Genomic DNA, 16646 nt, shown 5'->3' with positions numbered 1-16646 from the left:
ATGGCAGTGAAAGATTGGAGTTGCGATGTGGCGTGGTGGCGGGCATTGCCCGGGCTGCTCGAGGAAGAAGGAACGGAGAAAAGGAAGACAAGGAAGATATATCCGTTTTTCAATTTTCAGAATCTCATCCGTCGACTTCTCAAAAGAAATGAATTTCGGAAATTTATCCTCTAAATTGAGAGAATTCCATTCTTTATACTAAATGCAGACATGGGAAATATGAACCCCCATAGTTTCGTAGCGTATGCTAATGTGCAAAAATTTGCTCAAACTCTCTCTTTGAATGATGATATGCATACCGACCAAAAAAAAAAAAAAAATTGATGATATGCATTAGAAAGAAGTAAAACTAACCAAAATAAAAGAGAAACGTGGAGGATGTTTTTGTTGAAACCATCGGACCACATTGATTTGCTCTGTTTCTTAATCCGATGGCGATTTCATTATGATTAAATTGGAGTGTCAATTCTATTGGAGAAAGATGGAGAAAAGTAGCACGTCTATTCATTTGCTGCATTGTTCATTTCATATATGACTAAGGTTTTGTTAAAAACATTTGTTCAAACTCAGTTAGACAATGAAGGAGATGAGGTGACAAGCCTCTACGCACGACTTATGCAAAGCGAATTTTTCCGTAGACGAGGTTCAAATCTCTTTTCAAGGAGGATCAAGATGTTGAAGCAATTCAGATCCTTAGTAAATGCAGAACCAAATAGTGTTTCGATCTTTGGCAATGCAGGACCACGGGTGACTACACTCTTTGATAGACCAGAGAACATCAAGGAGGATCAAGGGGATGATCATACTATTTGGTGTTTTCTCGGTGTTACCTCCAAATGTGTCATCTAAAATTGTAGATTGTTAAAATTGAACTATCTTCTCATTGCAAGAAAAAAAGTTTTGGTGCTTTTCCACAACAGTAGCAAAACAAATGTGCGCTAATTTATTGCCCCTGATGCTTCTCCTGTCCAAATATGAAGATTTTCCAAAGACGATTTGTAGCATCTATACACCGGTGCGTGGATTTCCTTATTTGTAGTAACACTTCAAACAATAAAGCTCAACTAACAATATGAGGATGATGATAACCCTTTAAAAAGAGATTTTAATAGGTATATTTTGTACAAAGCCATAACTATATGTGTGTGTGTGTGTATTATTTAATTTTTGCTAAAATCTCTCAGGAGAGGGAATCCTAAAGAGGGGAGAGCAAGGGTCCATTTGGCAATGCACTTTGAGCCCGTAAAAGCATTTGACGAAAAATTCATGTATTTGGTAAAGTAGATTCAATGCCTATTTGTCTAATTCAATGTATTTGGAGAAAATTGTCTAAAAACGTCATAAACCCATTGCACTTTTGTCAATTCAGTTATAAACCTTTCAATTTTGCTAGTTAAGTCTTAATTTTTTCATGTTTTGTCAATTGAGTCTATTTAATCAATTTTGGTTATAATTCGCTGATGTGGACGTCGGTCGTCTTACGTGGTATAGCTCGATATTGACGTGAACATTTTTACTCAAATTATTAAAATCATAGTTTAAGTCATAAAGTTTGTTCGAGCCGTGTGTCCCTAGAACGCGCCATCATATTAAACATAACAGTATTGTGCAAGAAATGCGAGATGATGAAAACATATGCCATTGAAAAACAAATTCTTTCCGTGAAGTGAAGTTTGGTCTATGTTACATGAGAAATCGATTTTTTTCATTAATTAAATTCGAGGAAAAAAAAAAAGAAAAAAAGAAGAAGAACAAGTGGCTACGCAATTGAATTTGGACATAAATTCTCCACATGAATCTTAATAAAATGTTCAAGAAATAAACATTCAAAAAAAAGTTGCAAAAAAAAAAAAAAAAAAAAAAGAATAACTGGCTCTAATGTTATAGAAAATAAATATTATTTAAATTTTAAAAACTTTGGGGAAAATCATAAGTGAATCTACATGTCAATGTAAGATCACTTTCAAAGGTTTTAAGCATTTTACATCAATAAAAGTGAATCTGGGTACGCTGTAAGATTTTAAAAAAGCAAAAAATAAATACCAAACAGACTTTAATTCTAATACTTATTAGAGAGGCTTTTTATGGCTTGCTTCGATAGTTACCAAAGTTGTCGAATTATAAGAACTAAATAAACAGCTAATTTAATTTGTGAAATCTCCTTGGGAATGCTTCTAAAATATCGACTCATCAATCACATTATCTTGCATCTTAAGAAGGAATCGAATAGTTCTTTGCTTCTGTCAGAAAAATAATTATTCTTTGCTTCTGGACACTTTAGATCACATTCCACCCTGTCTATAGACTCCATACACAAAAGGAGGAAGAAGAACACGAGCATTGCCTTGAATCAAAGAAATAGAGGTCAATGATATTCTTTGCCTTTGTCCATAGAAAGCAATCATGTACATATCGTCTCAAACAGACCTTAAACGCCGTAGATCATCTGGGTGCTTCTAACAGCGACTAGCCATGATACCTTCCTTCTCTCTTGGCTCAAACGTTGCTGGAATTCATTTCTGAAAGAAGAGATTCTTTGTGGCTTGACCCCGACGAAGAAAGGAGAGGAATACTTCCATTTCTCTTGTTGAAGAAGTAAAGAAAAGGTTCCAATACTCTTTCCTTCGTGTACATGCCAGAACAATCAAGATGAATATAACAGACCTTATTGAACTCCACCCCTTCGCCTGCTTTCCAATCATCTAAATAGACAGACTTTTCGATCTCTTCTCCCGAAAAGTATCAATGGATCTTGCAAGTCCTCTTTTAGAACTTGTCAAAGGTTTATGGGGCTTGGCCAGTAAACCATTGGGCTACATTTATAATCTGAAAGATAATGTCCTCACGTTGGGTGAAGCAAATGAAAACTTGAAGGCCTTGAGCGAAGATGTGAAGGAAAATGTGGAACGTGAAGAAGGAGGAGGGAGGTGCACGGCGCACGAATCAAGTGGAGAACTGGTTAGGCAAGGTGCAAGAATTTGAAGGTAGAGTGGATCAAGTTCTTCAAGAAGTCAGGGAACGTGACCGAATCAAATGTCTAAGTCGCTGTCTTCCACGAAACTGCTGGTCGAGCTATAAATTGGGGAAAAGAGTTGATCAATTGCTCAATGAAGTGAGAGAGCTCCAACATAAGAAAGGAGAAATCAATGATTTCACGTCATTGCTGCCTCCTCCTCGTCAAGTGCTCAATACGCCCCTAGACAAGACTGTGGGGCTTGATAGTTCCCTTAATACAGTGTGGAAATGGCTTGTGGACAAAAAAGAAGCACGAGTGATTGGGTTATATGGAGTAGGTGGTGTGGGAAAGACCACCCTCATGAGAAGGATCAACGAGAAGCTTTCGCATGCAAATCATGAATTCGAGGTTGTTATTTGGGTGGTGGTGTCCAAGCACGTGAATGAAGATAGCATTCGAGACACCATAAGGAAAAAGCTAAACATTAAAGACGAGAGCTGGGAAGGACAATCTCGAAATGAGAGGGTCCACCTTCTGGGAGAAGTTTTGAGCAAGAAGAAGTTTGTGTTGTTGATGGATGATGTATGGGCAGGCCTCGAACTTTCTCAAATCGGAGTTCTTCATTCTAGTCCCGAGAACGAATCCAAAATAGTATTCACAACTCGGTTGAAGCAAGTATGCCATCATATGGGAGCCGATGAAACCTTCGAAGTACAATGCTTGACGCCCGAAGAAGCCTTGGCATTGTTCGAGAACAACATCGGCAAATCATCTATACATTCTCATCCAGAAATTCAAGAGCTTGCCAACAACATTGTCAAAGAGTGCAAAGGGTTGCCATTGGCCCTTATTACCGTCGGGCGAGCCATGGCTGGTAGAGAGAATCTCGATGAGTGGAAGCATGCACTAACAACTCTAAGGAACAAACCATACAAGCTGTCAAGTATGGTGGAGGAAGTGTATCACATACTAGAGTTTAGTTATAATAGTTTAAATGACTCTATTGTTAAACTTTGCTTCATTTATTGTTGTCTCTTCCCGAGGATTACCCTATAAAATCGCAGATAGCCTAATTGAACTGTGGATTGGAGAGGGCTTGCTAGAGACACCAATGATGTATATGGTATGCGGAAAGGGAGAGTATGTCTTGAGAACTTTAAAGATGGCTTGTTTATTGGAAAGTGGGCATGATGATTATCGGGGATGGCATGATAAAGATGCACGACGTCATCCGTGACATGGCAACTTGGATTGCTCGTGACCGTGGGAAAAAGAGAACAAATTGCTAGTGATAGAGAATGAAGAAGACATGTCCCAGAGATGATCTCCAAATGGGGGAAGCAAAGAAAGTATCTTTATGGGGACAATGGATACAAAATATTGATCAAACACCACCCATGTGTTCTCAGCTCGAAACTTTATTTGTAAGAGAAACTAACGTGATGCTTGTGCCAAAAGGATTTTTCAACTCGATGGTGGCTCGTTTGACAGTCTTGGACCTATCTAACAATAAAAAAATTCAGTCATTCCCCAAAGGGATTTGCAATCTGATTAATCTACGATATTTGAACCTGTCGGCCACTAGTATCAATGCGATGCCCAAGAATATCAAGAAGTTGACTCATTTAGGGTGGTTGCTACTAGACCATGATTGGAATGGCATCCTAATTCCGAGAGGGCAATCACAAGCTTACCATTGAATGTGTTCAGCATTGGGGATCGAGCCTAGAGAAGGAAGAAGAGATGGTGGAGGAACTAGGGCGCATGCAAGCTCTCACCGACTTATCTATCTATGTGAAAAAAATCTTCCTCTGCCCTAAAAATATTCCAATCCTTTCAGAGATGCATAAGGAGAGTGTGGATTGAGGACTGCGAGGGCTTGACCTACTTCCCAATAAGTCACTCATTAAAAGGGAGCGGCAATTTCTCGCATTTAGAGGTGCTTAAATTAAGCTTTTGCAGTATGCTTGTGAAGATGGAGATTAATCAAGGGATAGGACAAACACCCAACTGCTATTGCTTCCCCAGCCTCGTTGAGGTTTATGTCTCCCATTGTGGATTTTTGGACTTGTCCTGGCTTATGCACGCTCCAAAACTCCAGAGATTGGAGGTCAAGCATTGTGATTCATTGGAGAAAATAATTGGGGATGGAATTACAGGAGAGGAATTGACTGCTTCAAGATTATTCTCACGACTCAAATTTCTATATATCGACCATCTTCCAAAACTAAGGAGCATTTGCGATCACGCTCTACTTTTCCCGCAAGGGGTGGAATTTGTCATAAAGTGATGTCTTGGGCCCAGAAAGTTGCCGTTGGAGTCGAACAGCGCGAGGGGAAGCTTCTCGATCAAAGCGAGCAGAGACTGGTGGGCTAAGTTCGAGTGGGACCCAGCTGCCCGGGTCACTTTCGAGGGGCCTAGCCAGGGTGACAAAGAGGAAATGACATATGGAGAGGCAGCACGTAAAATCAAAGATGATGAGAACTTTCTCATCACCCGGATCAGATTCCCACCCTCGGGAGCCGAGTGAGCGAGGTGTGGTCTTTCTTTTATTGAGGGAAGAGGGAGAGGGAGGTTGATCAATGTGAAATAATATTATTATTGTTAGAACAGAGTTCCGTCTGGAGTTTGGGGAGCAGGGTCTCTTTCCATTCCATAGCTTTTATGTATTCTCTGTTGGGATCCCTCCTACGTGACGTGTGGTGTGGGGGCGATAGCTTCTGTTTGTACTTCTCTAAAATAATTTGTGAGTCCCGTAGAGGAAATGGCATATGGAGAGGCGGCACGTATAATAAAAACTCGTGGGCCCCTTTCCTCGGCCCGGATCGGATTCCTACCTCGGGAGCCAAGTGAGTGAGATGTGGTCTCTCTTTTATTTTATTGAGGGAAGAGAGAGAGAGAGGGAGGTTTTTCTTTTCCTTTTTTTTGGTCAGGAGAGAGAGGGAGATTGATCAGTGTAAATATTGTTATTGTTTAACAGAGAGTTCCGTTTGGAGTTTGCGGAGCAGGGTCTCTTTCCATTCCATTCCATTCCATAGCTTTCTACGTATTCTCTGTTGGGATCCCTCCTACCTGTGGGGGCGTAAAATCAAAGATGAGTTCTGTTTGTACTTGTCTAAAATAATCTGTTGGGGGCAAAATCGTAAATACCTTGAACCTCATGAAAAGAACTTGGCAGGCGCATTCTGGCGGGCGCATTCGGGCAGGCACCCGTGATCGATCCTTTCTTGAGACCCGGTCGAGTCATCACAAATGGTACGTGCGCTTGCACCCACTAAATCTATTCAAACAAAATTATCGTTGCGTCGAGTTTCAATACTATTTTACAATGATGGTATGGCTACTAAGAGGTTCTATTGATTAAAAAAAGTTCAATTTATTCTTCAGTTACCTTCCTTGATCAACCATTCATACGCAGGTCTCCAGTAAAAAGAGAAAAAAAAATGAACGTTAAGATATGATTAGTTTTGTGAAGAGGACATTTGTTTGACCTAAAATTGAAATTTCAAACATTTTAATTTCATGAAGCAACAACGATTTGAGCTTGATCGGAATACATATATAAAATATCAATCTTTGCTAGGCATGGATCGGATTCATTCCTCGCGACCCGAGTGAGTTAGGTTGATAAGGGTAAAATAATTGTTTTTTTGGAAAAAAAAAAAAAGGAGTTTCGTTTGTCTCTCTCTAGCAAAGTATCTTTATCTTTTATCTTTATCTTTTCATAGTTGACGTATTTTCTATTGGGATTCCTAAATGAGGGAGTACGGCGAAGAATACTGCAATGAGTAGCATCTCTTTGTACTTCTCTCGATAAATTGGCAGGGCAAATTAAAAAAAAAAAAAAAAAAAACTAATAAGGACGTCGATTCTTTTAAGTGGAGAAGCTTGTAGAATTCTAAAGATCCGCCCAATGATTTATGAATAAATGTCCATTAAGATAGTCACCACATTACATGATTATTTAAGCTAATTTTTCGAGAGTTGGCGCACATGAATCAGATCAGGTTGTTAAAGGATCTTCACATAAAATATTACTTACAACTCCAGCAATAAATGATTCGATTCTATACGGACGCATTTTCAGTCTTTATATTGTTTTGCAGTTTGCCCATTAACCATTCTAGATATGGACTCCCTCTAAATTCTTCTTCCCTTCACTTCTCACCCCCTTGCCTGTCTATTCCTTGAAAACATAAATTAAAGCTTTTCCGGCAATGCGAGGTTACCTTAGCCAAACAAATAACTATTTGTCTTTTTGGGACAACGTGTTTCTCGTGAGCGTCTCAATATATTTCAATCGTTAATGCATACTAAATTTACATATACTAATTGTTGATAATTAGCTAAGACATCAATCAATTGGACGGTGCGAGGTAGAAAATATCTATCCGTCTTTTGGCTTGTAATATTGAGAGGACGTGGCTTAGGCGGAAACATGGAGAGACCATCATCATCAAAGTAAGGGGTGCCAAAAAAGTTGCGGCCCGGCCTGGCCCGACCCGGCCCGAAAATTTCGGGTATCTTGGGGGTTCTTGTTCGGGTAGGTTGGGGCTATAACCCTACCCGGAACAAAATGCCCGAAATCGCTTCCACAAACCCTAGACGACCCCAAACTCCGTCGGAGCACCATCTCCGCCGGAGAAGGAAGCCGCTCTCATTCGTCGCCGAACCCTCTCATGGCTTCTGAGAACCGACGTTTCTCCTATTCCCGTCGAATCTTTAATGTGGTGGGAGCTTCGCTCGCGCGTTCAACCGGGTTTTCTTCCTCGCCCTTTGTGAGCATCGATTGCTGTTTCCATCGGATGAGTTTCGATTGTCGATTCAACGGTTTAGGGGGGGTGTGGTCGTGATTAGATACGAGGTCCCTCACTCGCGAGTCGCGGGTGACTGGCTGATCGAGCTCCAGGGTAGTGAGAATTGGTGTCGGGGGCTCGCGTAGGGGATTGATGTGGGCCGTTTGTTTCTTAGTGTGACGGAAGAATCGTCCGAGAAGCAGACTCGAGATTTTAAATTTTTCCCAGAGATTCTTTCGTTTGATCAAGCACGGACTTCAGGCTGCAGAGGTTCTTCAGTTGAAAAATCCAATTTTGCAAACTCTGCCCTCCTCTTAGTCTCATCTCTGTTTATTTTATTGTTAGATTCATGGGGATCTCTATGTAGTGAATCCCTTTTGGGACTTATGTGAAGCTGATCTGGTGGGATGTTAATGTTATATCGACATGCAGATTTGACAAAATTATTAAGAAGGAAATTCCTTCCACTGTTGTCTATTAGGATGATAAGGTCGTCTTCTCCTTCCATCTCGTCTCGTCTCGACTCTTGTTCAAATTTGTTCTACTGTCGTTGCCCCGTTCTTCTGTGGCCGAACCACCAGCCTTACTCCGTCATGCAACTTCTCTTGCTGGTTTGACGTTACTATCTGACTTATAAAACGTGCTCCTACACTCAGCAAAATAAAATAAAAAATGCGACTAGCTTTGGAATTGGTTCAGTATACCCTGAGGTGATTGCATATATCATGGACTCTGAAGATCTCAAGTCCCACATGTACAGTCTCTTCTCATACTCATTGATTGCTCAGCTCTGATTGGAGAACATTGTCCATGTAAAAACAGGCAAGTGCCTTCATTTGAGATGTGATGTCGTAGAGCTGGTTCTTCGACGAATTGCCTCCCCGCCATTCATATTGAAAGGGAGTTTCGATCATTATTGTTTTTCTTCTTTTGGTTTGAGATCAATGAATTAGTGTATAATTGTCTTCTTCTTTGTTAGTGGCTGTTAAAGTATGCATCTTTTTGGTTAGTTTCTTTTGATTTGGACGGTCTCTTTTCGTGCCTTTCAGATAAGTGTGTACTTGCACAAGCATTTGAAACTGTGAACTTGCACGAACCTTTGAAATTAAAAGCAGCTTGATTTTTAACATGGTGCAAACTCACTTTCTTGAGGAATTCTATTGTTTAACTTTTAAGCCATTACCATCCACATATATGCATGATTGTGAGGATGAACAATTCGTTTTTAATCTGTCTTTTCCTAAAGTTTCCTGTCCACATCACTCATCTGCAGGCGGAGTTGGATGCTCCGGTAACTGTATCGTTACTCTCATTAAATTTGTTAAATAATCTTGTTTTCACTTCTCTTAATGATTGTAGGACTCTTCTGGAAGCTTTCGAGAGGGTTAAAATCAGGCACGCTTTCAGGGAAGGCAACCAATTGTGCAGATAAGCTTGCTCGGAGAGGAAGGATGCTGAAAGAACCGTCTTGTATTTTGTTTGAACCTCCACCTGCTGCTATGTTTCTTTTGAACCATAACCAAGCTGGGAAATCTATCTCAAGACTAAAACTCTGTATTTCTCTTCATGTTTAATTTAAAGCCTACTATTTTCTGGAATTTGAGGGTAATTATTTAAGAATTCTTTTTAACTTTGTTACTCACTTTTATATTGGTTGATCTATAATTAGAAACAGTTTTGGTTTCTCTGACAAACTCCTAGGAAATGGAATGGTTAAAACCAGATTGACAGTCTTTTCACGACATAAAATTGCCTGATAAAGAAGAGGTGAGCGGGAGCAGCAGAAGGACCCAAATTTTCCACCAAGAAATATACCGTGTAATTTGCACTTTGCAGCATGTATGGCTCCCATTTCTAAAGATTGGCCCCGTCTCGCCCTAACACATTTACTTCAAATTCTTTGCTCGGCCAGTTTTTATTTTCGTAGCTCCATTGACAACAGAGCATATTTCTAGTCGAGATTGATGCGTTCAAATAGTTTACGGCCAATTTACGGCCAATAAGTCTACTTTATAGCAAATGCAATGAGGTTTGTTCACTTGCGGACAAGCAATGCAGAGAGGCAAGCAGCCAAGGAAACCGAAAACCAGACCCGACCCTACCCATCGACAACCCTAACCAAGGCCAGTAATGGCAATGCCGTGGAGATCATGGCGGCAAGGGCTTTACATAGGGGTGGGACATACAGAGAGGGGCATGGAGTTTCTGATAATTGCTTTTATCTTGGCCCCAATGCAAACAAAGCCAAGGCGACTTGCTCGGGCCGGCATTCCTCAGGGCAGGTGACTTCAATTCGAGGTCATGGACCGATGTGACCTGACGGATAAGCACAGAAAAAGTCTAAAATGAAAAGAGTGAAAGAAAAGAAAAATTAAGATACATCAATTTTTTACGAGATAAATGTAAAATAAATTGATTTTGTAATTTTCAGAGGATCCCAACCTTTCGCGAATAAAGCATGCGGGCCTAGATTTAGCAATTTGTGGACAAGAACAAGCAAAAAAATAAATGGTCCAATTTGTCTAGAATAATTAAGCTACAAAAGAAATTATCAACTAATGAAGGTCGTGTGCACCCACTGAGCCTATCCAAAATAAAATCGTTTTGTCTATTTTTGGTACACTTTTACAATAATGCTCGTGTGCGTATGAGAGATTTCATTGATTAAAAGAATCAATTCATTTAACAGATGTACCTTCTCTAATCAGTCGCATACAAGTCTCATGTTAAAAAAAAAAAAAAAGGGAATCAAATGTAATTAGTTTTGTGAGTTAGGCGTGTTTTTTACTTGAATTGAAATTTTAACATTTTAATTTCACAAAGCAAGATTTTATAATGATTGGAACGCATAAGTAAAAGATTCATTTTAAGTTTACCTCTTGGATGCTTGACGATCGGTGCTTCCAAATTTATAGGCATTTACTAACCTTTATCATATCTAAAGATGGAAAGTCTTTCAAGCGTTTTGTAAGTTTTCTCTTTTTCACCTTTGCTATCATGTGGAAATTTAATATGCTAAGTTCTCATAATCATTATGTTAGTAAAGGCTCATAAAATTTTTGATGCTGTGATGAGATGCCCTGGATAATCGTGAAGAGCGTTTTCGTGGAAACCATTGAAACCCCGTTGACGTGTTCTACTTGCCTAATCCAATGGCGATTTCATTTTAACTTGTTATTAAATTGGAGTCTTAATCCTATTGGAGACAGATAAACGGAAAAGTAGCAAGTCTATTCATATGCTACATTGTTCGGTCGATACAATGACTTACATTTTGTTATAAACATCAGTCTTCAAATCTCGCTAAATGGTGAACAAGATGATGTGACAAAGATCACTGCATGAGTCATGTCGCCCAAATTTATTCATAGATGAGGTTTGGATCTCCAGTCAAGGAGGATCAAGAAGTTGGAGCAGTTTAGTTCCTTGGTAGAATCCTTGACAATTGAAGATTAGGGAGAAAATTGTTCAAGAAGTCTTGGATCTATTGGCCAATTCAGTTTTAAATCTTTTAATTATGTTATTTTATCAATAAAATATGTTATTAGTCATTTAATTCTCAAAGCTTTTTCTTGAACTAGCAATAGAATGAATCTAAATAAGTTTACTTTCAATTTGTTTCCTATCTATATATTCATACTTAATAGAAGAATAATTTGTTGACATATTTTTTTTTTCTTGCCAATATACAAATTTGAATGTAATGAGGAAACAATTCTGCACTTCAAATTGTAAAATATTTAAACTATGTTAATTCTTAACTTTCAGATTTTAATTTAATTTACTTGTAAATAAATGGATTCAAATGGATTCAAGTCGTTATTTTATAATTATATTCACAATAAACTATATATATTTAAAATTGTGCTAAGAAATCAAATCCATGAGACATTAGATTTATGGAGTAACAGATGAATAAAAGTAAACTTAATTGTTGATTGCATGCAACTTATGTTTAAATTTTTAATTATTTGTGACAGACTAATTGTAAAATAATAGCGCTTGTGCAAAATGTTAACATTATTTTAATAATTTTAAGAGAGAAGTATAAGTGATTAGAATGAGTGGGTTTTGACAATAGTACGAAGAGGGTGACTATGATGGTTCCTTTTTTTGTGAGAGATCATTGTGTTTTATTATAACTCTCAAACAATTTGGATAGGGATCATTGTGTTTTGCTTAATTGAACATGAGTCTTACCATTTGTTCCTTCATATATTTCGATTTGCATAATTCCCCTTTTTAATTGTGTTTGTGATTGGCTTTCTTTCTTGCAAGCTTGGCGTCTCCTCCGATGTGATTGAGCTCTTGATGCGATTGCCCCCTCGATGTGGAGGCATGGCAATTGTGCTTCTAGATTCAGAGGTTTTTTTTGCTTTCAATGACTGACTTATTAATGTTGAGAAGGTGTAGCTTAGAGAGAGACCATCACTGTCGAAGCCAGTAATGGCGGTACTGTGGAGATGGTGGCGGCAAGGGCCTTGCGTGGGGCAGACAGAGAGGGTGGTAGAGTTTTAGACGAGTCTTTTTTATCAGTAGTTCTTGGAGGAAAACAAGAACAAATTCCCCTTTAATTGCCTTTGAAGGTTGAAGCCTCAAGTCAGGTTTTGCAGATGGGGTCCTTCCTTCGATGGTAGGGGGAGCTGGGCAGTGCTAGCAGCGGCTGATCCTTCGGTTCCATTATTGAAGTGGTCAAAATATAATTTCTCCTCTTTTAGGAAAAAAATGTGATCTTTTGGCACCTCCTTTGATCAATATTAGTAGCAGATATCTTAATCTTTTAATTGAAGAAATTTTCGTCAGAGGCAAGGTGATAACCCAGCTAATTAGTGGCTGTTTTTGTTGATGTTGGAGGAAGCGATGGGCTTTTCATCTAGATTTAGAGGTGTCTTTCTTACTTCAACTCAGGAGTGAGGTTGCTTGAATTTCATGGAGTTTGAATTCATATTAATTGGCATCTAGGGTGGGTCGATCTTGTCAGGAATACTTGTAAGATAACTTGAAATAAGAGAAACAAGAGATGGATGCAATAGACTGTGTGCGAGAGGACGACAATTGATCTGTTGATTGCCTATGATTGGAGAGTTAACATTGAACTATGTGACATCATTAACATGATCCCAGGGTAATAGATAGTTTCATCAAATAAATGATGAGATTTCTTATTTTATCTTATCCGATCACATCTTAATCTTTGTAACGGGGAACAAAAGTTGTTTAAGATTCCTCTTCTTTGCTGAAAAAGTAACTTAAAAAAAAAAATCAAATATGGGAAAGTGGGGATGAATATGTTGTCCATCAAAGCAAGGCCCGGTCTTCACCTTTAGTTTCTCAGCTTTAACTTTTCCAACCAATTCGAATTTGGAAAGTAAAACCCCACTGTCCAGTTGACTAGTAAACCCAATATTAATAAAAAGAAAATATTTGGAATGATAAACTGATATATTTTTTATATGGTCATTTCAGAATCAATCAGGCAAAGGGAAATGCCATGAATTGTTAGTGTCATCGCATCCTATACTATTCTCTTTAGCAATTTCCATCGTACTCGAAAGTCGGTATTATGTAGGGACCATGGGTGATTGGAGTAGCAAATTCAAGATTAGGGTGATAAAAAATTCTAATAATATGTAGTAATATATTAAAAATTATAATTGGGTTATATTATAATTATTTTTCCCTGATAGGGGCAGGGCCATCACTCATCCCAAGCCCGCCACTGACTCGCTGTACTTTATTTAGTCGTAATGCTAGTTTCAAGGTAACTTTATCAGATTTGGATGGTGAGTCTGAAAGGATTTGCAAGCCAAGACCATTAAAAAGTTTTGCGAGGATTGCTAGTGTTTGTTCAACTGGCCACTGATCCAATCGACCAAACATAAAAGAAAAATCTTTCAATTATAAGTTTTTTTTTTTTTTTTGGTCATAAAAGAGAAACTTTCATTCAAGAGATAGCAACATTACAACCTGCAGCCATAGCATCCGTAACAAGAAGATCAAGCAAACAAGAGGGGGGGCTCTTCAGCCCAATTAGCAACTAGGGTTCCATCCCGATGGGCCTTTGCGGCCCAGTCGGCTGCAAAGTTGGCTGCTCGCTTACGGTGCTACACGCGAAGACAGGAAAAGTCACGCAAGAGGACGGTGATTTCAGCAAGCAGAGGGCGCACCTCCCATGGTGTCAATCGATCGTTGTGGATGGCGTTAACCAGTAGCAAACAGTCTGATTCAAGCACGATCGGATCATGCGTTCTACCTTGCTGGATCAAGTACTTCAGAGTGATCGAGAAAGCCTGAGTTTCGGCTTGTAGAGCCGAAGATGCCGCAAAGCTACGGGTAAGTCCTGCTATCACTTTTCCGCTGTGATCCCGGCATAAACAAGCCATTGATCCTTCCTTACTTCCAAGCTGAAAAGCCCCGTTGATATTACACTTCAGGACACTTGGATCGGGGGGTCGCCAAACTTCGGAAGTTGGGGTCGGGGCTTGTCCTGTTGGTGTAGATCGATCGTTGAAAATCTTGGCCGTATGAACTTGCGCCGAGATGACATTCAGCAGATGAATCGAATCGGGGCGGTGTCGACGGAAGACAAAGTTGTTCCTCGCCTTCCAGATCTGCCAGAGGATCGCGGCTATAGTTTCAAAGTCAGGTAAGAGCTTCTTCTGAGCTACCTTGTCTGCTAACCATTGATCTAAGCGAGGAACAGCTTGAGGTGTGAATAAATACCAATGGTTGGGTGAGACCATATCAATTTTGTCCATGGACAGAACAGGAATAGGTGTTCAATGGTTTCTGGGCTGTTGTTGGTGCATAGAGTACATACCAAATCTGTATTTATATGACGTCGAAAGAGATTTTCTTTAGTAGCTAAAGCATTATGGCAAAGGGACCAAAGAAAGGTCCGGATTTTTGGTGCAAGCTTGAGACGCCAAAGACTTTTCCATAGGTTCTTGGGTACCTGATATGAGGACGATGGCCTGTCCGTATGACTACTTGAATCTGCTGTCTTGATTGCTTTATAACCGCTCTGCACTGTGTATTGGCCGTGAGTAGTGTCTGTCCATATTTGTTTGTCTTCTGTATGGTTGGGTATAACCGGAATGCTTGTGATTTCTTGGATTGTGTGGGCATCATAATGCTGGTTTAATAGGCTAACATTCCAGTTTTGTTGCTGTGAATCTAGTAAATCAGCAACCAGATGAGGTTCCGTTAGATGTGCAAGACCACCTAGGATGCCTTTATGAAGCCATCTCGTCCCGCCTTATTCTAATATTTCGTCCATTTCCGACAGATCATTGAAGTTTAGTGGAAATTGAATCTCTGCCCAATAATAAACTCTGCCATCCCCAGGATGGTCGCGCACCTTTTTTCCGCATATATGAAATCCTTTTGATGAAAGTAAATACCCTTTAGTAATGTGCTACATAGTGATTATGGATTTTGAAGTAATCGCCAGGCCTGTTTACCGAGCAATGCCTTGTTAAAAGCTATAAGATCACGAAATCCCAGTCCGCCCTCAGTTTTACTACTCTTCAAAACATCCCAACATGTCCAATGAATACCTGATCTGTTGCTATCAGTTTGCCACCAAAAGCGAGCAATCTTCTTTTCAATGGTTTTGCAAATTGAAACCGGAAGTTTGAAAATAGACATGGCATATTGTGGTATTGCACGTACAATGCCTTTAATTAGAACCTCTTTACCACCCTTTGATAGAAAATGTGCTTTCCATCCTTCTAATTTAGCGATATACGGCCAAGATCCAGCGAACATATCCCGCCTTGATCGCCCCGATCCCGAAGGGATGCCTAAATATTTACTCGTTTTTTGTGCAACAGGACCCTCAATTCAGCTGCCAAGTTGGCCCTTAAACTATCGGGCAATGACCCAAAGAAAATGCCCGATTTGTTTCTATTGATCATCTGACCCGTAGCCAAATAATATTGATTCAGAATATTGGCTAGGTTTTGACACTCCTGTAGTGTGGCATTTATGAAAAATATGGTGTCATCAGCAAAAAATAAATGAGAAAGGGTTGGACACCACCCATTTAGCTTTAGGCCTTTGAGATGTCCCATGTCGATAGCTTCATGTATAAGAACAGATAACACATTTGCTAGCAAAATGAATAAGTAAGGTGAGAGTGGATCTCCCTGCCGAAGTCCCCGAGATGGATGGAAAGATGGTAGTTGTTCGCCATTATAATTGATACTAAAGGATGCTGTTGTGACACACTGCATTACCCATTGAACCCAAGTGGCATGGAAACCCAATTTGAGTAGATAATCCTGAAGAAAGTCCCATTCCACCCTATCATATGCCTTTTGCATGTTCACCTTCAAAATTGCTTGAAAATTTCTTTTTCGTTTCCGTATCCTTAGCTGATGAAGTACTTCCTGGACAATAAGGATATTGTCTTGGATTTGGCGACCACTAACAAAGGCAGATTGCTCGACAGATATTAGATCAGGTAGGAAAGGCTTTAGACGATTCGCCAACACCTTGGAAACGATTTTATAGATATAATTGCAAAGACTGGTTGGGCGATATTGGTCAAGACTCTCCGGTTGAGCAACCTTTGGGATCAGAGTAATATTGGTTTTGTTTAGAGGAGCAGGTAGAATTCCAGATCTGAAAAAATCCTGAACTGCTGTAAAAATATATTCCTGTAAAATATGCCAGTTCTTCTGGTAAAACAAACCATTCATACCATCAGGTCCTGGTGCCTTAGTAGCCCCCATTTGGAAAGTGGCTCGGCGGACCTCTTCTCTGGTGAGCTGGGCAGTTAACATAGTATTCATTTCCATAGTGACGGTAGTGGGGCATTTAGCAAGGATAGGATCATAATTCCGAGTTCCAGCAGATTTGTAGAGTTCTGAAAAGAAACGCCTTGTCAT

The 16646-nt window shown here is 39.6% G+C and overlaps 1 protein-coding gene and 1 long non-coding RNA gene across 2 annotated transcripts; both read left to right on the top strand.

Moving 5' to 3' along the window:
• Window positions 1-2899: 2899 nt before the first annotated feature.
• On the top strand, window positions 2900-5486 carry LOC104432152 (probable disease resistance protein At5g43730). Its single transcript, XM_039314705.1, has 2 exons — window positions 2900-3915; window positions 5261-5486. The coding sequence occupies exons 1-2, from the start codon at window positions 2900-2902 to the stop codon at window positions 5484-5486; spliced, it is 1242 nt and encodes a 413-aa protein (XP_039170639.1).
• A 1959-nt stretch (window positions 5487-7445) lies between these two features.
• Window positions 7446-9384, top strand: LOC104430842. The gene is made up of 2 exons (XR_005552174.1): window positions 7446-8242; window positions 9112-9384. It is a non-coding gene; the product is annotated as an uncharacterized LOC104430842 (long non-coding RNA).
• The last annotated feature ends 7262 nt before the right edge of the window (window positions 9385-16646 follow it).

This window comes from Eucalyptus grandis, chromosome 6 (genome assembly GCF_016545825.1).
Source record: "Eucalyptus grandis isolate ANBG69807.140 chromosome 6, ASM1654582v1, whole genome shotgun sequence".
In the NCBI taxonomy this organism is placed as follows: Eukaryota; Viridiplantae; Streptophyta; class Magnoliopsida; order Myrtales; family Myrtaceae; genus Eucalyptus; species Eucalyptus grandis.
Note: the sequence above shows the minus strand (reverse complement) of the source record. Positions and strands in the feature narration are given on the sequence as shown.